Raw genomic sequence first — 23,908 nt, forward strand, 5'->3', positions numbered from 1 at the left:
ATTGTGGCTTGATTTCCTCAATCTGCATCTTTGCTTGCTATATGCAGCAGAATTATGCCCAGTAACAGGATTTCCCTTGTTTCTTCTAAATCTTCCTGTAGGGCTGACAGTCATTTTAGCACTCGGAATTTGGGAAGTTTTAGAGAATACTTAAAGGTGAGAGTCTGGTTGTGTATAATGAATATAATAATAATAACATGTTATAATGTTTAGTACAAGTCTTCGAACAATAGCTTGGAATCTATCAAGAGAAGTGAACATCAATGTAACACATTTTTCCCACAACCTTACTTCTTCCAACGTACAGCCTTAAAGATACCACAGTATTCGCAGAGGAGCTTAGCCTTTAACTTCCCAATCTTCACGTCCCACCTTCTGGCCTTCAAACCAGGAAAATGAAAACATACATAGCATTTATTTACATGTACCAAAAATATTTGGCAATTCCCTGTCAACTAAACTACACTAGTAACTCTGTACCTTCATAGGGATTGAAATACTACATTTGCATATGGGCTTCAGTGGAATACTTTTTTATACAACATTACAATATATAAGCAAAAAACAGTTTCCAAAGAAAACATCACTTTCAGAAAAATACAACTGCCATATTTATCCTACTTAAGGTTAACTATAAGGAAGATTTGGGATCAATAATCATTGTTGCTCCTTTAGATTTTTTTTTCTACTCAAAAAATATAAACAGTGTAACGATAGTTTCTAAAATTTATTAAGTGATTTACTAGTGCCTAGCACTGGGCTTGGTAGATTATTTGCATTATTATACACCTATGTAATCCTCGCAAGCAAGTTAAGCTTTATATTTTCCATTTTATACAAGAAACCAAACAAACAGCAGCCCTCTCTCTCTCAGAGAGAGAGAGAGGGCTGCAAAAAGTCACATAGTAAGCTGCAGAACTGAAAAGACATAACTTTTTAGGCTTGCTTCTCAGTGTTATGTCTGTATTCTCAAAACTATTTTAGTTATTAAAACTATTGCTATTTCAAGCATAGTATGCTAGTTTATGTTCATTTTATATAAAGAAATTACGTTACATACTAAAATGCATTGGTTATTTTAGGGGAGTGGAACTTTGAATCATTAAATGTATTAATGCTACTATCATTTAATGTTCTTATAGCACTGAAATGGAAGGATGGAGAATTTAAAGAAAAAAAAGTATACCAATAACCTAGCCCTGATTTTAGTCAGTTTATTACCACCGATAAGAAAGGCCTGAGATTAGAAAATGTGCAAGAAATTAGTACCCTGGAGCTGAAGGAGAAATTACTCATCATCAATTCCGTGTTGGAAGTGAAAATAAGTGAATTCAACATACAAAGTGTCATGCCCTTTTGTCAAAGTAGCACCAGAGAGAAGTAAATGATCAAATATATTGAACCAAATATTGCATTTGTAGATTAACACTAGATTATTTGTTTATAGGTTTACCTAGAAGATATCACTGGAATTTTTGAAAATATAAGGAGGCTGAAATTGTCCTAGGCTAATCCTAAATCTTAATTATGATTTTGATTGATGGTAAATCAATCAGTGGTTGCTATTTGGTGGAATTCTAAATTTTACTCTGATCCAAAACATTTCAAGTTTTACATGGGGCCAATCTGTAAAATGATCCCCATGTAAAACGTGAACTGTTTTGATAATATCAAGAAACTCGGCATATATTTGATGTTATCTTCATATTTGATAATATATGTGCGCAGTATTTCATAGATAATTCATATAAGATCATCTGCATATCATTCAGAAGATCGCCTCTCTATAGCTTTTCTACTGTAGACATGATTTTTCATTTGTGGAAATTCTAAATGTATGGGTAAACTTGAAGAAATAAATCTGCTTTGTTAAGCTAAGTGTATTTGTCTGATATATGTGACTGTTAAGTGCTGTTGCCAACACCATGCTCAACACAGTTCATAGTTAAGCTCACAGACTTAGTATGTAATATACCAGGTCTTAATTGCATGTGATTACTTTCCCTTTTTAAAACTTCATATTTTCCTTATTCTCATAATCTTCTTCTATAACGTCATTATTTAGTCTTCTGTAGATAAGTAAAAAGAGATCTTCAGAGTGGACAGTATTATTTAGATATCATTATATTATCATTAGTAAATGGATGTTTCTATACATATAGATCAAAAAGGACATAGCAATAAACAGAGTGATTGGGAGGGTAGGTGTGGTTTACATATACTAGAGCAGGGAGCTTAATTAAATCTGCTGTTTTTAAAGTATCAATGCAGTAGAAAAATTGAGAATTACTTTGACAAAATAAAATATCTAAATGCCTATTTTGGGTGATTGTAATAATACGTGCTATGAAAGAATATTTGTTAAATATTCAAAATATTTGGATATTTTAATTATCTATTATCCAGTAATTCGATGTAAACCACTACTAAGTTGTTGAATGGTTTTTCTATCTTTTTAAGCTAATAATTTTCATTATTTTGTTGATTTAAAATAATAATTATTTTCATACAAATATATAAAAGGTTTAATGTAAAATTGCCTATTATCCCACCATCAGACATACCTATGCCTAGCACTACTATTCTTATATATTATAGTTTCAACATAAATATGATCAAAGTATAGCTATGTTTTTCTTAATTGCTTTCTATGTTACTCAATATTATTAGATATAATTGTATAGAGCCACATATCATATATTACGTACCTTAAATTACTTAATCTACTATAGATTTTCACTGTTTTACTGTTGTGAATGATAGAATTCTGCATTCATTTATTATTATTTTTTTGATTCATTATTAGAAATGGAACCACCTTGTCAAGAAAAAAATGATATTTTAAAATTTTAAGTCTCTAAATCCACGTAGCCAAATTGTTTGCCAGAGCAGAGGTATCAATGTAAGGGATGCCTTACAAATGCATGCTGTTTTTAAATGATGTGCTTAATGCTGTTGTTCATGGAAAGTCTTATGTTAAAGGAGAGTCAAAGCTTTGGTTTGCATGCCTCTGCTTATACATAAATTACACTACAGAAACAAAGAAGAATAAAATGAATTTTGCAAGGGTGTTACAAAATTCAAAACAAGAGTTTGAAAGATGCTAATAAAGAATGTTGGCTGCTTAGCACTGCACATATTAAATTCATAAGCTATAGTCTTATTTGAAAGAAAATGAAGTGGTATAAAATGACAAACTGATAATGCAAATGGTGAGATACACTTATTTAAAAATAAGAACATAGAACTTTCCTTTCTATTTTCAATAAAATACATCCAAATTGTACATATTTTAATTGAAATTTTTTGAGATATGAAGAGAACAGTGCCATTAGAATTCTGTAATTTGACTATTAAAATGTTTTGATAGGTGTCCTATGCTATCAAAATATTTTATACTGTTGTGAACAGAAAGTTTTATTTGTTGAAATACTTATACATATTAATAACCACCTTTTCACTCAGGGTGAAATTTAAGACCTCTCTGTGACTACATATTCAGTAGAATTAAATTTTTTATTTATGTTTGGAAAAAGAGTGAAAGGTTAAGTTTAACTATTTGGAAGAAAAATAATAAATCTTTTCTTAAGAACCTGGCAGTAAGGTAAATTATTGAAAATAATTCAAAGTAAGAAAAATTAGAAATAATCATAATAATGAGTGCTCATCTGTTTCAAGCTTCAAGGGGAAAAAAACTAACTAAAATTGGAACTGAATGACTAGAAGACAGAGTTTGATTATCTTCACTCAACCACACTGTTTCTTAATTCGTAACCTACGCCTAAGTAAGGAACAATGAAGAATTAATTCTGACTTTTCAAAGGTTTGATTGGGGTTGCCAAGAAATTGACCAGAAATGCTAGTACTGTTCACTACACATGAACAGTGAGTTTCACAGCAGTTATATGCTACAGTCTGTGGAAAGATATATTCAGAAGAAGAAAGTATTTTTCATCTAGAATAAGCATTACATTTATTTTCCATACTTTTTTGATGGCAATATAGAGAAAGATAGAAATAATACCACATGTACTGAAATCTACCAGAAAAAAAAAGTTAGGCATGAGTGATGTGGAGCTGCAAAATGTATAGTAAAGTCTAGTCATCATTGACTTAATAAATACCACAATCTTTTGCAGCTTTGAGAATGTTTTCTTCCAATTACATTTGCATATTAATATCTTAAAAGTTATCTATTACTATTTTAAATAAAGGCCTGCAACACATTATTTTAGTTCCATTCATTTTATTGCTTAGATATAATATCGCTATGGTGGTAAATTAACTGTGAAAGGGAGCTGAGTTTTCAAGGCTATAATATTAAGGTACATTACCAGTGATTTTTAGTTTAATAATTTGCAGTACTTCGGGTATATACCTTAGTTTACATGAGCTTAAACTGCAAAATTGCTCTTTAGCTCAACAGTCATAAACAATTCTCTATAAAATCAACCTAGAAAAATCTTATTAGAAACATTTAAATTTTTTAAGCAAACTTCAAACAGTTACTCTATGGTCATTCAATATTTTTGGAAAAATATAAAAGTATTAATAATTTGGACTATTAAATTCCAGTATTTGAAAAAAACCAGTTATTTGAAATGCAGTTATTAAGGATGCATTTTGTATCATTTGTATTAATAGGAAATATTCTTGCTCTAAACAATGTTTACATTATTAATTAGAATAAGCCTTTTGATTACTTTTTCAGTTATGTTGTAGATGCATTTTTTCTAAATTTATGAAAAATAAATGACTACTACAGAGAAATGGAAATGATATTTTTAAAATAATGTTTAAATAGTTCTTTTAAAGATACAATGACACTTGAAACTGGGAAGTTCCATAACTAGGAAAGCCAAGATTTTCATTTTCACTTTCATATCTTCCCAAGATATCCTCATATTTAAAACAAACAAAAACATTTGTTTTTGTAGCATGATTAATTTTGATCAACATAAATTGAAACATAACTCTGATTTTTGAAGATCTTACTAATGTTCTAAATTTGAATTTATACTCCTACTAACCAAGTTCTCTTCTGTTTTATAATTATGGAGCTTATAATTTCATATCTTATCAAGTGACTTTTTTTATCTGTCCCTGAATTATAGTGATTTATGAATAGCTCTGCTAAATGTTCATTTGTTTATACACTGGTTAATATATTTATTCAGCCAAGTGCCTCTCAGGTACCAGGCATGGTTCTAGGCACTAAGGCTTAAGTATTTTAAAAAGACAAGGTCTGCATTGACATGAAACTTAAATTCTAATTCTGGTTTGTGTGCTGAAATCTCACTCTAATGCTTTCAACCTAAATAAGTCAATCTGTAACAAATTCACCTTATGCTCATGAATCAAAAAGTCCACATTCTCAGATCATTTTATTTGTAAATGGACAATTACAGACTATTACAACAAATACAAAACATACCAGTAAATTTGCAAGTCAGTAAATCATTTCACTTAACTAGACCTGATCAGAGCTTAACAGAGCCTAGGGATATTAGAAGAGACTTAAGTAGCACTGATGGAATCGACAGCTGTATTTAAGTCATCATCCTAATTTCATTTGCTATGGAAAAAAAAAATGTGTAACAACATATAAGTATTGGTAGAAAATGTTAGGAAGCTTAATCTGGAGAATTGCTATTGTTTACAGGGACCTGCAAGGTTACACTGTAATATCTTTACAATGTAATAAGAAATTAAAGTGTACTGTGACTATGCTACACTGAAATGTTTAATTTTTCTACTATAAATGACCTTTTCATTGTAAAGTACAAGTTTATTTCTTTAGAATACTAATTTTAATATGTCATATTAGTACTTTCGGGCTTTTGTTTACATTTTAAGTTTGGTGGAAAACATTTACATTGAAAACCAGGATAAGTTGATGGAAGATTATGGTTCTTTATTTTGGGGTTTGAGGGCCCTCAGCCCACTCTGCAATATATAGAGGAACAAAACTGAGTCTCTGAAAGGATGTGACCAGGCTGTGTGGTGCCTGTGGCTGACTGGGCAAATTCATAAACGTGAAGTCAAAAGAAGCATGGAGGGATGGTCTCCTTGTCTTTAAAAGAGGCAAAAATATTTGCTTCTGCACCAGACTTTTACTGTAAGGATTGAATAAGATATTGACACCATGTTGCAAAAATTATATTTAGTTTTGAAAGCTCTAACAGGTATTACTCCAGTTTTTTGCTGTTGCCTGCTCATCAATATGATAATTTATGTATACATATTTAAGGAAGGAAGAAATGCTTTTTATCAAGATTTGAATTATGCACTTAAACTACTTTATTTTCAATGTGCTATTTGCTTATTTTAGAGCTAGGAGCAAATGATAAGTTTCTCCTAATTACTGGTCACTCACATTAAACAACAGACATTGTGAGCAGCTTCCTAATGACTCAAAACCTAACGAACACAGTAGGGACAAAATACCTTCTAGACTTCAGAAGTCATACATCAGATATGACAGAGGCGCTTTAATGACAGTCATAAATTATAACTGTGTGAATCAGACACACATTTAGCACTTCCTCTGTGGATGAACCCGTGTCCAGGTCATTCATTGAGTTCTGCAGGCTGCAATGACAACTGTGGGAAATAACAAGGAAGTGGAGCCCTTTCCTTTAATACTACCAAATGATTACGGGGACCTAAAAAAATCAATTGACTAATCCATAGTGTATAACTGCTTGAAGCATTTTCCCCATGCTAATCAGTTATTAAGTTGTTTAAAGACCTCCAGTTCTCCAATTACTGATTTACAAGACATGGTCAAGGGTGTCAGTCTACTGGAACCAGTGTTCATGATTGGAGGAGACAGCAAATAATTTTTAAGTGATCCTCTCTGACTATGCAGTCCAAAGACTCTTGAAAAGGAGTATGTGATAGAAGATATTTTGTTGGCTTCCAGACATTGGTGAATTAATGTGTTACTCTCAAGTTCTAAACATGTGTATCTGTTTGAGAATATGGGCTTATTTGAGTTCAGGAGTAATAGAGGTCAAAATAACTAAGGAAAACATCTGTACACTATATATAGGCAGGCCTTTAAATTTTGTTTTTCAATTTCAGCCATGATGTGCAGCATGTAGCAAACAAGACCACGAATTCAAAACAACAAAAGTTCTTCTAACAACACATGTGAAGTGACATATTATTACCTACCTGTATATTGCCAGCAACTCTAGTATCAAAACCACTTGTAAACTTTTAAGTTAAATGACACTGTGGGGGAAGAACAACGCTAAGAAATAACTTTAAACAAGGGGGAAAAAACTTTTTTATTGATATGTTTTACTTTGCTGGCAGACCAGAGCAAAGGTTTTGTGAACATTTAAAAGATGAAAAAGGTGAAGAATCCCAGAAGCGGTTTATCTTGAAGCGAGATAACTCTAGTATTGATAAAGAAGACAATCAGGTTGGTTCTCAAGTTTGAGAGTGGCTGACATTGTTGTTTTTGAAGGTGGGCTGACTGATGTTCTTGTCGTCCTTCTGTTGTCCCTGCCTTCCCTCCAATCTTCCCTTCCTCCAATACCACTGTCCTATCTCCAACCTCCTTCTCCTCCTTGCCTCCCCCTTTGGCATTCAATGGGTAGCAAAATATATATATGTATATATATATGTCTGATTGCTTTAGCAATGGCTCTGTGTTGGGCTGCATGGGTGGTGCTTGGCGCAGTTTCTGCTGCATGTCTGGGGGGGTCGGGATGCCACAGGCTCCGAGCTGTGGAGAAAAGCTTTGTCAGTCGCATTTCCAGATGTCTGTGTAACTATGGCAGTCGTTCCACTCCCTACAGCTTTGTCCTTCAGTTGTGCACAAATTGAGCTGGATAATCAATACGGACCGATGATCAACCGGTGTAGCTGTAAAGAACAAACCTTGTTATGGTGAGGACAGGTGGATTTTGCAACTATCCTAAAATAAGTCTTCACAGAAAAGAATTGAGTTCATGTTTTAGTCTTTTATCCCCTCTCCTTCCCATGTTGTATGGTCCATGTAAATTGTCTGCTTGTTTTGCATGAAGTGTAGCAGAACTTTATCCTTGTGTATTTCGCTTGTAACAAAACACTATGTTGTTCTAGAGCAGCCTTATTTGTGGTACCCAGACGAGAGTAAAGAGACTTTACTAAATCTCTTCTTAGATGGGGGCTGTGGGATCCAGGGTGATTAGAAGAAAACTAAATAAATGGCAAAAACCCACAACTTTTTAAATGATGATAACAATAGAAAGTCATGTAAATGAAATTCGAATTATACTTTGTGTCTCTGACAATCAAAATAGATTTTTTGCAAATGACTTTGCTTTAGAATTCTTAAAGGTAAGACAACATGCAACTCAACTTATCATTTTAATCACTCTTAGTGAGTCATTCAGCCAGTATGTGCGTCTCTGACGCACTTCTTTAAAACTTGTTCCTCATTTATATCTCCTTTCCTCCCACTACCACCAAGCTACACCATGGCTCCTTTTGACTATGAAACCTGTGCCTGTGTCATGTTTAGTGGGTGTCTGTTGATGGATGGATGGATGTGGTTAGTGCGGAGCAGTTTGTAAGGAATGGCAAGAATAGATGGAAGGAGATTTAAGATGCAGGAAGTAGTTCAGAACACAGGATAAAGAGCAGTCCTCATGCTGGGTTCTTTGAAGCATTACTTTAGTGTTCTTGGTATTGACTCTTGTTAACAAACAGGTTTTAAAAATTTAGCCTGTAAGCCTGAGGTCATTGATTCTATGCTAAATGCAATTCATAGGATCAGTCACTGAATGAATAATGCAAATTAGAAGATGGAGAAATAGTGTCCACGTCTTCCTTTCTGTTCATTGCTTTCTTTGCTCACTTGCTTTTTCTCCAGTCCCTAAGCTTTCAAAATGATTTTTTCCCTCAGCCACCTTGAACTAGCCACTTCCTCTTTTTCTCACCAGCATTCTGCCTCCTTCTGAGGAGTCAGAACCACAAAGGACAGAGTTCATCAATGATGAGCCACCACCTACCTGAATTGACTGAATACCTGAGGCACATTGAGGTGTACTCATTTTGGAAACACCTGTGCTACTTGCATCCAGTGAGGAACCAACCAGCAGCAGCAAACACACACATGGAACATGCAGCCAACACAGCCTCCTCAGGGAACAGAGAGAATGAGATTTTTCAGGCTCCATTTGTTTAAGTGAACATTTATTATTCTTAGCTGACAGTTGCTTGACCGCAGATTTCTAACAACTCAACTTGGATAACCCTCCCGATTTCTTTTTTCTGTTCAGCAAAACAGAATGCATCCATTTAGAGATGACAGACGAAGTAAATCAATTGAAGAGAGAGAAGAGGAATATCAGAGAGTGAGGGAGAGAATATTTGCACACGATGTGAGTAGTTGTTTTAATTGCCTCTTTAGTGCGCTCCTTCCATCAGCAGTAGGGCTTCCTCATCCCCCAGACAGTGAGGTGGCAGGGAATAAAAACTCTGGAGCCAGAGAACAAATCAAACTGAAGAAAACTAGAGGTGATTTTGGAAGAGGATCTGGTTCAGGGAAGTGATAGAAACCTAGCCAAGGTTTGGGTGTGTTCTTAGGATATGACTGGTGGGGATATATAAAGGTATGGTTTTTGTCTGATACAGACCTTAAGTACAGAGAGAGGTTGTCAGATTTGAAGAAATGCCTTCACCTCCACACCAGCCAGCAGATCACCTACCTAGTGTTGTTTTCTTTTTAATAATATTGTACCAGGGAAAGACAAAGAAGAAAGAATCTCTTTATCTCACACACATATCCATATACAAAGAGCATTTTCTGGGTTCTTAGCAAATACGAATATTTCATTATAGTAAAGCTGGATTATTTTTCTCCTCAATTTCAAATCAGATTTGTGAACAGTTTGTCAAGGGAATAATCATAAAACAAATCCCAACAACAACAAAAAAGGTTGGAATTTTTTATCTTTACCCACTATGGTCAAGATAAAATGCAATTAATTAAACACTAAAAGGTGAAAAAAATGGGAAAATGTCAAGCAACTGCCATATCATTTTCATTACATGCAATCATTTAGCAGCCTCCTCAAATGATGTGGGTTCTTCCCCCTGCAGAAGTACAAGTGTGAGCTTCTTTTTAAAGACTCCGTGGCCAATACTTCAGTCTTTGGCAAGTCAAGTAGAATATCTGACCTGCTGTGATCTCATTCTGGAGACTACACAAAGCCAGCTCAGAGAAGTAGGCTTCAGTGCTCAGCTTGGAGGAAGACTGCCACCTTGAAAATTTCAAGCCAGAGCCAGTTTCTCTGATCCTCCAGCTGGTGCTGGTTCCTTTAATATGAAAGTGCAGGGGAGCTTCAACCTCCTCCACCACTGCACTTCTTTCACGTTTATATCCCGCCCCCCACCCCAACCCCACCACCTTTCTTGAACACACTGAAATATAATTTTGATGATTGGATTCTCTAGCTAAGAGCTCTGAAGTTAGGAAAGTTTGAGAGAGAGGGAAATGGAGGTTACCGTAGTTGGAGATCTGGATGCAATTTTAGAAGACTCTGCATACATGTAGGCTACTTAGACTTCTATTGTGGTCAGAATTTTAGATAATGCAAAACACAGCCTGACACATGGTGGGCCTTTAATTGTGTTTGGTGGATACAGGAATGAAGTGATGAGAGGATCTATGCTAGTCATAATGAGATAAGGATGCCTACAGGGGCCTGGGAAGCAGCATGTTCCTGTCTGAAGACCTTCATAGAGCTTCATAGAGAGAATTTTTTAATTCGTTTCTTATTCTTTCTCGCTCGCTCTCTCTCTCTCTCTCTCTCTCTCTCTCTCTCTCTCTCTCTCTCTCTCACACACACACACACACACACACACACACATTTTCCCTCACACTCTTCCTGGCGGGTCAAGTAATTTATGAATGAGTTATTATGTTGAAAAGAAAATACAAATCACACATATAAGGCACAAGCAATATTATGCTTTTTTAAAAGTTGTGTCACATTACTAGACACTTGAAGGCCAGGTGACAGAAAGTCTGTCACTGATGCCTGTCTGTGATGAAGATGATACCTGTGCTGCTTATTTCATTTGCCAACTCTCACTTTTAAAGAGAGGTCGCAGGGAAACAGGGTCTGCATGACTCTCTATGTACACTGCATTTCCCTACAACCTTGTTAACGAGATTGATAGCTGGGGACCTGGGATAAACATTTTAGGCAAGTGTTGCTATTTGAAATCTCTATGTCCACATACTGTGTCAACATTTTTTTTTAAATAAAAGCACATTTAAATATGAGAAAGCCTAAATGTCAAGCTATTGCCATAGCTTTTCCAGTCCAGGAAGTCATTTGGCTGCCTTCTTTAACTGCTCTGGCTCTTCTCTCTGTAGGAATAGAGGTGTGAGCCCTAGACTCTAGTGGCCAGCTCTTCTGGCTTTGCTAATTTGAGTGGAGCACTAGCCTGTTTCTAGCACTTCTTTTAACTTGAGATCCTAGGGCAGGGTTTTAAACTGGCGTCGGATACCCAGACTATACTCCTAGAAGGGCTTGACGGATTAAATGAAAGCTGTGACATCATTTGCAAATCATGTTCATGAACATATGTGCTTTTCTAAAGAAAGGGTCCCTGTTGTATACGTATTCTTACATGTTTCCATAACCCTTAAAAAGCTAAGAGCCTTTCTCTTAGATGGCAAGAAACACTCAGTGTCTTTCTTTCTACCTGCATAGCTCTGCTAGAGATATGCAGTCATACCACTGGTATTTTCTGTGCGTTAGCTATTTATTGCCTTACAACAAATAATTCCAAAGTTGGCAGCTTAAAATGAACAAAAAAACACTTATCATCTTACAGTTTCTATGGGTCAGGAGTCTGGGAGTAGCTTAAAATCTGATTCTAGCTCAAAATCTGACATGAGATTGCAGTTGAGCTGTCAACTGGGGCTCCAACCATCTGAAGGCTAGATCAGGTGGTTATCTGCTTTCAAACATGACCGTTGGAAGGCCTCAATTCTTCACTGGATATAGGCTGGAGATCTCAGTTCCTTACTATGCAGGCTTCTGCATAGGCTGTTTGCTGTCTTCATGACATGGCAAATAACTTCCCCTGGAGAAAGTGATTTCAGAGAGAAAGAGAGAGAGAGAGAGCCCAAGATGGAAGCCACAGTCTTTTATAACCTAATCTTGGAAATGACATATCTTCCCAGCTGTATTTTCCTGGACACTCAAATCAACTGTGAAACAATGCGGGAAGTACCAAGCAAGGTTGTGAATATCAAAAGGCGGGGATTATGGGGGTAACTCTGTATACAGAGGCTATTACTATATCCTCTATTGACACAAACATAAAGGCAGGACACTTTAGGGGACCTTCATCTAGTTCTTCCAGATCCCCAAATGATCATTACCAGTGCTCAAATGACTGAGGCACAAGATCGCTTTTTCATAAGATGATAATTACAGTATATTGAGTCAATTAGAGAACAAATGCAAAGAATCCAGCATAAGGAAACTATGTTACAGAACCCTAATCTTTTTCTTAGCTGGTGTTTAGTTTAGTTTCTTCATAATTTGAAAACTGAGCTAACAAAGTGGCTTTCCTTGACAATTGTTGATTAAGTAATGGAGTTATTCAAGCAGGTTCAAATATCGCTTAAGTGTATTGTTTTGCTACTTGAAGTAAAAGTAGAGAGTTCAGAAATACTTCCTATTATTTACAATTTAGCCAAAAAAATATTTTAAAATCAGAAACATTATTGAATATTTTCCAGATATATCTTGGTGTCTAAGGTGTCTATGAGTGTGTGTGTGTGTGAGAGAGAGAGAGAGAGAGAGAGAGAGAGAGAGAGTGTGTGTGTGTGTGTGTGTGTGTGTGTGCTTTTGTATGCAGGCACATAATCAAAATATGTGGGTTGCTTTGGGGATTTTCTAGAAAAAAAATTCAAATCTACTTTGAGAATTTTGATATATTGAGATAAGACACATTTATTCATTATTCGAGAACTAAATAGTTGTAAGTCAAAACAACAATTTAGAATCTAGTACCCAAATAATAAATATATTTTTGTGATCAGTATATATAAAATGTAATTCTTTTTTCCTTTGGCAAAACTTTATATTTAGGCTTATTTTATGGTTAATTCTATGCAATGTAACTGACTTTGGAAAGGTTAAATTGATAAAGCAATATGCTTGAGAAGGTATGTTTTACCTGGAGAGTAACTTCCGAAAGGTATTTGTGTATAAGTAGGGATTCAATGAAGAGTTCATCTGTGGTCCTCCTAGCACGTACTAGGACTCCTCTTCAGTGGGAATGGGTGATAAGGGCATGGGGTGCCACGAGAGTTGAGGGTGGGATGTGGGAGAGAACTCTATAACCCATTAAGCAAAATCATTTTTCCTCTTTTAAAAAGAAGCAAGCCTTTTATATCCGAGAATGCATATAAGTGACAGCTTTGAATGTTGCACTTAATTACTGTGACAATTTTATCTTTATCTGCTATTAAAATTTGCAAGTTATTAATACTACATTTTTTAAAAAGTTTATTTTCATCAGCTACTGAATCATAGCCCATAACTGTCTCTATCTTATTTATGAAAATGTATTTGAGGAGATAATGAGATAATAATATTTTAGGAACTTTCCAAAGAAATCTGAAAAATACTTGAGATGTTATTGGGCAACCTATTTTTTTTTTTTTTTTGAGACAAGGTCTCTGTTGACTAGGTTGGAGTGCAGTGGTATGATCTCAGCTCACTGCAACCTCTGGATTCTGGGCTCAAGTGATTCTTCCACCTCAGTCTACCGATAGTTGGAACCACAGGTGTGCACCACCATGCCCCGCTAATTTTTGTATTTTTTGTAGAGACAGGGTTTCACCATGTTTCCCAGGCTGGTCTTGAACTCTTGAGGTCAAGTGATCTGCCTGCCCTGGCCTCCCCAACATGCTGGGATTACAAGTGTGAGCCACCGCTCCAGCCTGGGCAAGGTATCTTGACTTGCTGGTGTATTACTTTTTAATACAGAGTTTGGGGTTCTTAACTTTCCCCCAAATGCTATTAGATTCGATCTGAAGAGGTCACTATATCTTTAATTAACTCCTTCAAAGAAATAGAGTCTCAATAATTCCAATACCCAGACAAAACATTATAAACACAATCAACCTTTTTCCAACTATTAGAGCTGAGACGTAGCAACGTATGAACTCATAATGTATATCTGAGCTAACCTCACTTTCTTTTACATGCCATTACTTGACTCCAGCCAATAGTAAAACCAAATTAAAGGAAATAAAAGAAGTTAGGATATTCAGTGTACTGTAAAGAGCCCCTCATAGGAATGTCAATGGCTCATCATTTATGTTTGTTTTCCTTTCATATATGTATATGAAAGGAAAAACTTGACACACACATATATATTGTATATTGTATATATATGTGTGTGTCAAGTTTTTTAAAAAAGTTATCTTCTGAAAAGCTTTATCTTTTAATTGGCTTTTTTTGCTTTTTGTTAAATCAAGTTTTTACACACTTGAAATTCAGGATGCACATTAAGTGCAGAAAGGTTAAGCATAAACCTTAGAATTGCTGTCACTGAAATTCTCACAACACTGAGGGAAACACTATCCCTAAATCTAGCCCTTTGACTTAGAGGAAGGAAATTATTTCTCTAACCAAATGAAAATAGAAACCAATATTCTGCTTGCCTTTCAGGTTACGTAAGCAGGATCTTTTATATCAATAATTGGTTATTAAAAGGTTATTATTACTTCTTTAGTTTTGTTTTATCTTAAAATTGACCTGTTAAGTCTCTACTTATCCCTTTAACAAGTCATTTATTCATCATTTTGAAAATCTATGCATATAACAAGATGTGTATTTATTTATGTTTAAAAACTTAAGTACTTTGGAAATGGTTTTGTGTTACTTCCTAAATACAGTCACCCTGTTATAGACCACAGCATCATATCTTAGTCTAGACTTCTCTTTTCTATTTGTTTAAGTTTAATTTGATCCACCTTCCATCAGCATGTAATGGTAATGGAATTTTAACCTCCCTACATTGTGCATTAAACACAAGATAAGAAAGAAATGAATGCTTGGTGAATAGAAGCTAAGAAGAAAGTCATTGGCTTTTCTATGTGAAAAACTGGGAAATATTAGATGGAGCTTGATTTTTTTTAATTAGCTTATTTTCCCCTTCACTGGTCTTCTACCCTTCCCCTCTTACTTAAAATTAATAATTGATGGCATTTCTTCAATGTTGAGAGTCTTGCAGTCAACCTCTTTCTCTCATGAGCGTTTGTCCATACCAGGTAATAATTTCAGGAATGTGGCTTTATGGCTCTCCCATTCTTAGGTGGATCGTATGGAGTTTGCATGCTTTGCCTTGATTTGAACCCTTTTCCTTGGCTTTTGTTGGTGGCTGCACCTGTGCAGCTCCAGAAGAAACCACTAGCTCAGAATCCGACGGCCTCATGTTTCTCCAGCAGTTTCATTCACATTTCTCTTCTTCTGACCTCCATGCCAGACTAAACCTAAAACCTGGAGATGTTCTGAAGGAAACATACCCTATGCCGCATGAGATTATTTACTTTTCTAATCCTAACCTACCTTTTTCCTTTTTTATTTCTATCTTCTGTACATACTTTTTTATTCTTTTCCCCTATGAGGGAAAATTAGTTTTAAAATCAGGCAAGTATTTGCGATCCCTCAGCATATCCAGAACGTCTGATCCAATGCCTTTTTTTATTTTTCAGTCAGTTTGCTCCCAGGAAAGCCTTTTTGTGGAAAACAGGTAAAATAAAATTTACTTTTTCATGTCTGTAGAGGAACAATGTCTGTCATGTGTGTCCTGTATATTCATAAATCTATATGCTATGTATGTGTGTGCTTGAATATATGTATTAGCAAATACATATATCTATGTGTACACACATATGTATTCACACATATATGTTATTTAACACATCTAAAAATTACCTAATTTGGAAAAACTTTCTCTGTTAATTCCAAGCAGAATTGTTAACATTTTTCTTATTATAGTCTCAATTTCTGGCCCTTGCAAAGGTATAATTCCTATTACCTTCACCAGGCATTAAGAATGATAAATATTGAGACATCACAGGAAGTTGCAGTTTCATTGGCTTATTTGGTAGTCTGCTAGAAGCATGCATATATTTGGTATTATTGGCCACTTCTTGTGCCCCATAATAATATATAGCTGTACAAATAATAATTGGAATAATATTATTTCAGATTTTTAAATTCTAAACAATCTATTAGTCTTCATAAAAGACTTAGCCTTGAAAAATTGATCTAAACTGGCCTAGATTTAGCAGTGTACCTGGCATAGGAGTTAGTAGGGTGAGGTTGTTGTTAGAAATTAATGAGTTATAAAATTTATAGAGAATCTTGGAGATAAGAGCAAAAAGTTTTCAAATGTATATATGCCCTTCAAAAATCTTTCTTAAATTGACACATATATTAAAATACCTCATTGATTTAATTGCAAATACTCAGGGCAAATTAAGGAATCCACACTAACTGCACTAATCACATTTAAGAGGCATCAAAATGGGTACCTTGATCTGGAGATATGGTATATATAAATAAAGCAGTGGTTAATTTTATTTCAGGAGTTTGCTTAATGGGCATTCCTATGCCATTGATTAAAATGGAGACTGTTTGATTAAATGCCAGTACTCAGAGATTTAAACTGGGTATTCAAGATGATTGGCTTAAAATTTTGCATCATTCATATTTGCAGTTTGGAAATCTTCAAGAAACATGACTAAACCCCTTAGTGGAATAACCTCTTTTAAAAGAAGAAATACAATTGAGAAACTCGTAAATGGGATTCAAAAACAACTTCAAAGTCCATGTATATTTAGACAAATATACCCTATTTACAGTAAAACCAAGAATCCGTAAGCACTGACATCTTGCAGGTGATGCTAAAGAATTCCAAAATTCTTTATCTTTGCCAAAAAAATTAAGTGAGCACGGGCAATTTAGATTCATGGGAAACTTTATTCTCTAGTATTCTAGCCAATCATTTTCCCTACCTTCCTCCCTAATATTATTCCTTTACATTTAAATGTCCCTTATTGTTGTATTATATTCAACATTACAATAATTGGTCATGTGTGTATACTGCATATGTTAACATGTCTTGATGTTCCCAAAACCAAAAATCTACTTAAGCGGCTTCCCTCCAAATATAAATGTATTTCTTGGATACCTGCCTCTGGAATGCCAATATTTCATTATGCCAAAATATAAAGAATAGTTTTAATATATTACCCTAAAAATCACAACTAATATATTTAATTAAATCTCTATTATATATATCAATCTCTTTTATTCTCTTCTCCTCTTCTATTCCCTCTACTTCCTCTTTTCTTCTTTCCCCCTTACCTAGCATCAGTGCCTTAATCCTAGCATAGAAATCTTAGTCCTATTTTACTGCCATTAATTCATTATGGCAAAATTCAACGTCATGTAAATAAAATATTGTGTGGATTGATTTACAAGAAAGGTGTGCAATAGTAGAGTGCACATCCATTTAACATAGGGCATTTAGTACCCTTAGATTTTATATCATAAAAATCATGTTTTTCATTTCCAGTAGGCTCTTGGAAGACAGTAACATATGCAATGAAACCTATAAGAAAAGACAGCTCTTTCGGTTGGTATGGTTTACTTTCTTAAACTGTGTTTTTTCAGATTTTGTGGTAGAATCAATGTTAAATACTAGTGTACTCGTGTAAAATATTTCTGTTCATTCAAAGAATGTCTAGTTACCTCTTTGTAAATCTTGTTACGTAGCTAGTATTTAAATTATATTTGGTAGTATGAGATATTCAACTGGAAATCTATCACTTTGTGTACAATTCTTTAGGGTTCTAGTGTTCTGTTTTTCTAGGGCTAACTTTGGTAGCACACTCCTTTAACTTTCTCAGATTAACTTCAGTGAATTACAGTGAATAATTTAAATTCTCCCTGACAGGTTGCAACTGTACATACATTCTCAACACTGGAAAATAAATCAATGATAGCCATATTTGGGTAACCAATTTTTAATTTTATATTTTATAATTTTTCAAATGGTATGTTTTCAAGGGTGAATTTTATTTCTAAAGAAAGCTATGAGGTTCCTTCCAATTATAATGAACTACTTCAATTAAAATCTGTGTGGGATAAGAGGAAAGAGTGATAATTTTTAAAAAGTTCTATACTAGGCTAGAAGCTCTATGAAAGTAGAGGGACCATACCCATTTTCTCACTGTTCTGTTCAATGTATATCAGACATCCATTGTAGAGCAAAGTGTACACAGTACTATGAGTATACCCAGTATCCAATATATATATTTAATGTGTTAATGTGTTTATGAATATCAGGATTTATCTCTGTTGTAGGAATGACAACAACAACAAAACTCTAACCCACTTAAAATTTAAGAATAGCAGATGAATTGAATGTTGAGAAAATACATTTTTTGCAATAAATCTGGACTTTAGAACTCATTATGAGTAAAGGTAATTTATTATCTTACACTTTGATTGAAGCAAAAAACAGAAGCTTCTTTTTGGACTTCCTTCATCTTTCTACATTGAACTATGCAGTCTATGAAGTCTTCTGTATGTATCATCAGACAATTAATTTTCTTCTTCACACTTGAAGATTTAAGAAAGTAACCTTGCACTTCTCTTGAAAACTCAGAAAAGAGCTAAAATTTACCATCAGTCCTGCACTCACACATTATGACCTAGTTTGTTTAGGCCAATATAGATAAAACATGGGTTCTTGTCCCCTAGAGGTCAGTTAGTTATACATAATCCCAAGTCTGCCCTAAGACAGAGCTACCACATACTTAACCCAAATGGAATTTCATCACTCGCCAAAATCACCAAGCGCAGAAACTCAGGACTGTAACTTAACACAAACCCATTCACACAATTGTAAAAGCAGTTCAAGGTGTATATCATCCCTAACCTGTGCAAAAGCCAAAACAAAACAAAACAAACAAAAAAACCCCCACACATTTAGACATAAGGAAAAATAAATATTTACAGTTATATTAATTAGCACAGAAACAGCTTAAAATATATGCTTTATAACTCTATCTTGGGATCAAATCCTAGAGGGCCAGTTCCAATGACCAGATAGCTCATTACTATTGGCTTCCTGTATTCCAGTAGGAGAGGACCAAGACTGGGCTTGGGAGGGAAGGAAAGACACCTGTGGGTGTGGTTTTCTACAATGCCTATTACCCCAGACCCAAACAGATTTGGAATTCAATACTGGACCTCACCTCACCACTGTTAAGATGATAGTGCAGTATAAGATAGAGAAATACAAAATATGTTTTAATGTATAAATACCTAGGAATCATAAATTAGAATTATACATTATTTTTGAATCTCAATGCTAATTCCCTAAATCAGCAACTTAATTTCTCTTTCTTTTTAAAATGCACAGATTATTGTTTAGGACCGTGATTTGAGCTGATGAGGTAGAGATAGAGACGTTAAATACATCTTAGGTTACCTTATTGACCAGGGGATGTGGCATGAGTCTAAAGGAACTTCTTATAGCTCTAAAAATAGCTCTACCAGGGTGAAGGGTGTAGACTACTACAACACACTAAATTGCACCCAGAAATAGTGGTGGCCACCTTCTTTACCCAAACGGCTCAGCCATACTGGCATTTAGAGAAAGTCTGGATTCCTGCCACGGAGGTGCAGAGATCATGGCTAAAGAGATAATTGAAGCAGAATTAGTAATAGGAACAAGGGATCACCCTCATATGGAGAGCTTCCATCTCATGCATCCGATAGTCTGAGGCTGAGCACCACTCCCAAATCATCAAGCCAGTGTTTTTCTGTAATAAATATGTCAAATTAGCTGCAAATGAGATTATTGTCACATTTCTGGTGCATTCGCAGTTGTTGAATAATGATTTTGCTAGACTTTGTAAAAGATAGGTAACATAATCAGGATTATACGGGAGAAGAATGAAGTTGAATCTGGAGATTTAAAGAGAAGACAATCAGAAATAGAACACCAAGCCCTTGAAAAGGCAATTTATTTCTCCACTCTATCTCCCATGGCTTTCTTGAATTTCAGAGGAGTTTAAGAGATAAAGCCACCTGGTCATTGGTAAAGGTCTGGTTGGTCATACCTGCAACTTGGCTTTCAGCAAGTGGTTCTTATTTCTAAAACCAGCCATCTATGTGGTACTGAGAACAGAATGTTTGTAAAATGTTAATAGAAGATGGCAGGACACTGAGTATTTTCATCTAATCTTCCACTCGAAAGTGCTTGTTTTGTGAATATCCTGTACCCCTTCCTCCCTTTGCCTTACAAAGTTCCTGTCACAAATCAGCTATTTCATTTTAATCTCTTGTATCCATTTACCTTATGTTTTCCTGAAATAAAAGAAAAAGTTTTGTGAGTAAAGTTAAAGCAACACTTAAAATTTTCTTTGTACTGTCTGTACAATTTTGTTGGTGAGTATTTCAATCAGATATGTGCACTTCAAACATCTCAACAGCACATTGTTGCCTTTAAAATATTTTTCAATGAAGCTACCAATCACATCTGCGAGATTTGAATCAAGGCTTAAATATGTCACATTGCTAATATGAATTAGGTGTTATATTTACTGATCATGATTTATGTTCCCTTCACTTATTTATAATCCATTAAAATTTTAAGGTATTTTACTAATGCATTATTTTTATCTTCAGAAAATCTTTTAAAATACTAACAAAGTTATGCTTTAGACAGATTGGAAACCAATGAAAATGCAAATTTCATCAAATTTCTCTATAAAATACATGCAATTTTGCATATTTCTTAGAGATACTTTAGGGTCTTCAAAATTCACTTGTGGTTATTGGATCTCTTCCAATACATTTATTCTTTTTCCATTTGAAGTTTGAACAAATGTGTTCTCTCACCTGGGGAGCTTTTTTTGTTATTTCCATTGTTCCCTTTGGAAAGTTTTGTGTCAGTGTATAGTGTTTACACTATTGTTACTTTCAAAAGTTTTTCTAAGTGAAAAGAATTAAAGGGCTCTTTCCTCTGACCATGAAGGTTAAACTCAGTGGACAAAATTCTTACCATAGGTTAATAGAGTAATTTCTGTGATTTCTATGCCATCTCTCGAAACCTTGGTTATTTCAGATATATATTTCATAAAGCTGGAACATGAATTAACAGCTTCTCTGGATATGTGTGGATTTTTCCATTGACAATTATTTTGTGCTAAAGAGAGAGATAAAGTCTTCTTTGGTGGGAGTTACTTTTAGAATCATTTAAGATCATAATTACCTCTGAACATCCATCGATTATTGATTTGAGTCAGGAGAACTTATCTACCTATTCTCTTTGCAAGAGAAATTAACAACTACATTTTATATCATGTTTTTCTAGTTGTTTCTCCTTCACCGACAGAGGGATCATGTGACATTTCTAGGTTTGGTTTTTCTGTTTGTAACCTGTGTGTTATATGTGACGTGTTATCTGTCTATATATCACCAAAGTATTTGTAACACTGGAAGGCAACTGGTTTAATGAAAATGGTTGGCAAGAAGGGTCTTGTATGGATGCCTCTTCCAAAGAAAGGCTTGCTCTGCACCACACCATTCAAGTAAGGTAATCCTGTCCCTTTTCATCTTTCTGGTGGCTGTGCTCCAGGGGCAACAGAGATGGCTCAGGGAGAACATCCGGGAGTCGACAGAGCAGCTCAGAAAATGAACTCAAGTGGTCTGACCACCAAAGGGCCTGGAGCAGCACAGACTCCGACAGTTCCAACCGCAATCTAAAGCCCACCATGACCAAGACAGCGAGTTTTGGGGGCATCACGGTGCTGACCAGGGGTGACAGCACTTCTAGTACCAGGAGTACCGGGAAGCTGTCCAAAGCAGGTAGTTAGTACTGAATGTGTTTATGTCCTGTGGTATTTTTTGAATTCTATCCAAGCCATATGGTCACCATTCCCTCTGACTTTGAGTTGGCTGATAATGAGGATATTAATTACAGGAATAGCTAGAAGTCAGAAGGTACAATTTAAATAGGTCACTGTCTCTTGCCAGCTATATGCCTAGGTCAAGTTATTAACCTCTCCAAGACTTCAATTTTCTCATCTGTAAAATGCAGGTTATATAATGTCATCCAAACCCACCTCAGTAGACTTAGAGTTTACTTACTTAAGTACTTAAGTTTACTTACTTAATTTAAGTTTACTCAGTAAACTTAAGTTTAAATTACATTACTTATATAAAAATGATTACCATGGCACCTGCATCACAGAAACTAGCAAAAGTTTGCTATTGCTTTTAAATTTAGTAATATGAATTATTCCTTAAAAACACACTGTAAGATAATTATAATATTAGTAGCTTTTGTTCTTGCACTGAGATGCTGTTAGTATGATCCTGGACATGATTTTCAACTGCTTTGTGCCTCTGTTTTCTTCATCTGATAAATAGAAATAATAATAGTACCTATATTGTAGAAATATTATGAAGACTTAAAGAGTCAGTATACAAAAAGCAACTTAATTAACATCTGGCAAGTTATAAACTCCCAATAAACTCTAGTTCTAATTCATTTTTATTATTGCCGTTTAATGTTTTTATCCCTACTTTGCAGATAAGACAAGTGAGTGTCAGAGAGATTTATAGTTTCCGAGTTACCAAGTGCTTATATCTTTTTTTTGCAAAGTGAAGCAAATAATGATATTCTGAGGTAGGTAGTTCAAGTTTGCATGAAAGGTCTGGAAAGGTGAGTGATAATGAGAGATCTAGGAGAGCCATTAACTTGAAACAACTTTAAACTGGTGGAAGCATATACCATGGTGCTTACATGAGTCTGCAAAATACCCTCATGGTCTGCCATTTCTAGTAGCTCTTCTGTCTCCCAAAGATTATTTACTATTTTTTAAAATTATTTTCAAATGTTCACAATTAAAATACCTCCTAAAATCTCAGGAAGGGGACAAATGACCTTTCACTAGCATTCCATTAACTGAAGTTTGTGATTTTTGTTATGTAATTGCTTTTGCTTTGTTTTGGTTCTGCCCTGGAAAATCAAGTTCCCTGACACTTGTTTGGGTGGGGTGGGGCGTTGACAGTTGTGAATCCGCCGTATGCTCTGGGTGTCAGATTGTACAGGTGGAACATTCAGGATCCTGAAGTGACAGGTGAGTGGGAGGCCAAGCAGGAGTGGGATGATGAATGGGGAATAGCCGTTAAGAATCTGCTGGGCGCAGTGGTTCAAGCCTGTAATCCCAGCACTTTGGGAGGCCGAGGCGGGTGGATCACGAGGTCAAGAGATCAAGACCATCCTGGTGAACATGGTGAAACCCCGTCTCTACTAAAAATACAAAACATTAGCCGGGCATAGTGGTGTGTGCCTGTAATCCCAGCTACTCAGGAGGCTGAGACAGGAGGATTGCCTGAACCCAGGAGGCGGAGGTTGCGGTGAGCCGAGATCGCGCCATTGCACTCCAGCCTGGGTAACAAGAGTGAAACTCCATCTGAAAAAAAAAAAAAAAGAGTTTCAACACGGGCTGCCCTGGACTGTGGATATTTTCCCAATCAACTTTTACACTCTTGTTAAGGCCAAGGGGTCCCCCACCTCCATGCAAAATCTGGGTCCATTTGCTGATGGTTTAACATAATTAGGTTGTTGACAAATTCCTCCTAAAAATTATCTCATGTTTTTCTATATAAGGAGAAAATTAATAGCATTTATTTACAGCCCCTATTTAATACACACACCCTACTTCTTGGTACGATTCAGCTGGGCTCACACTACCTTCCTGCAATTTTTATTCACTAATTGGTGAGTTCTTGATTTCTTACTGTAATTAATTGCTCTCATATCCTACTATTGTAGCAAC

At 35.2% G+C, this 23,908-nt stretch overlaps 1 protein-coding gene across 19 annotated transcripts in view; it reads left to right on the plus strand.

Moving 5' to 3' along the window:
• Positions 1 to 23,908, plus strand: part of ARPP21 (cAMP regulated phosphoprotein 21) — a 155,819-nt gene that overhangs the window by 59,102 nt on the left and 72,809 nt on the right. For 8 of the 19 annotated variants that reach the window (XM_032269559.1, XM_032269575.1, XM_032269568.1 and 5 more), the window contains 5 exons: positions 7,324 to 7,432; positions 9,279 to 9,380; positions 15,752 to 15,789; positions 17,623 to 17,682; positions 21,700 to 21,932. In XM_032269559.1, coding sequence (XP_032125450.1) covers positions 7,324 to 7,432; positions 9,279 to 9,380; positions 15,752 to 15,789; positions 17,623 to 17,682; positions 21,700 to 21,932 — 542 coding nt within the window. The remainder of the gene's footprint in view (positions 1 to 7,323; positions 7,433 to 9,278; positions 9,381 to 15,751; positions 15,790 to 17,622; positions 17,683 to 21,699; positions 21,933 to 23,908) is intronic. The other 11 variants (XM_032269605.1, XM_032269599.1, XM_032269612.1 and 8 more) reach the window with 11 other exon arrangements.

Source organism: Sapajus apella, unplaced genomic scaffold (assembly GCF_009761245.1).
Source record: "Sapajus apella isolate SASKATOON/1434 unplaced genomic scaffold, GSC_monkey_1.0 scaffold4, whole genome shotgun sequence".
Taxonomy (NCBI): Eukaryota; Metazoa; Chordata; class Mammalia; order Primates; family Cebidae; genus Sapajus; species Sapajus apella.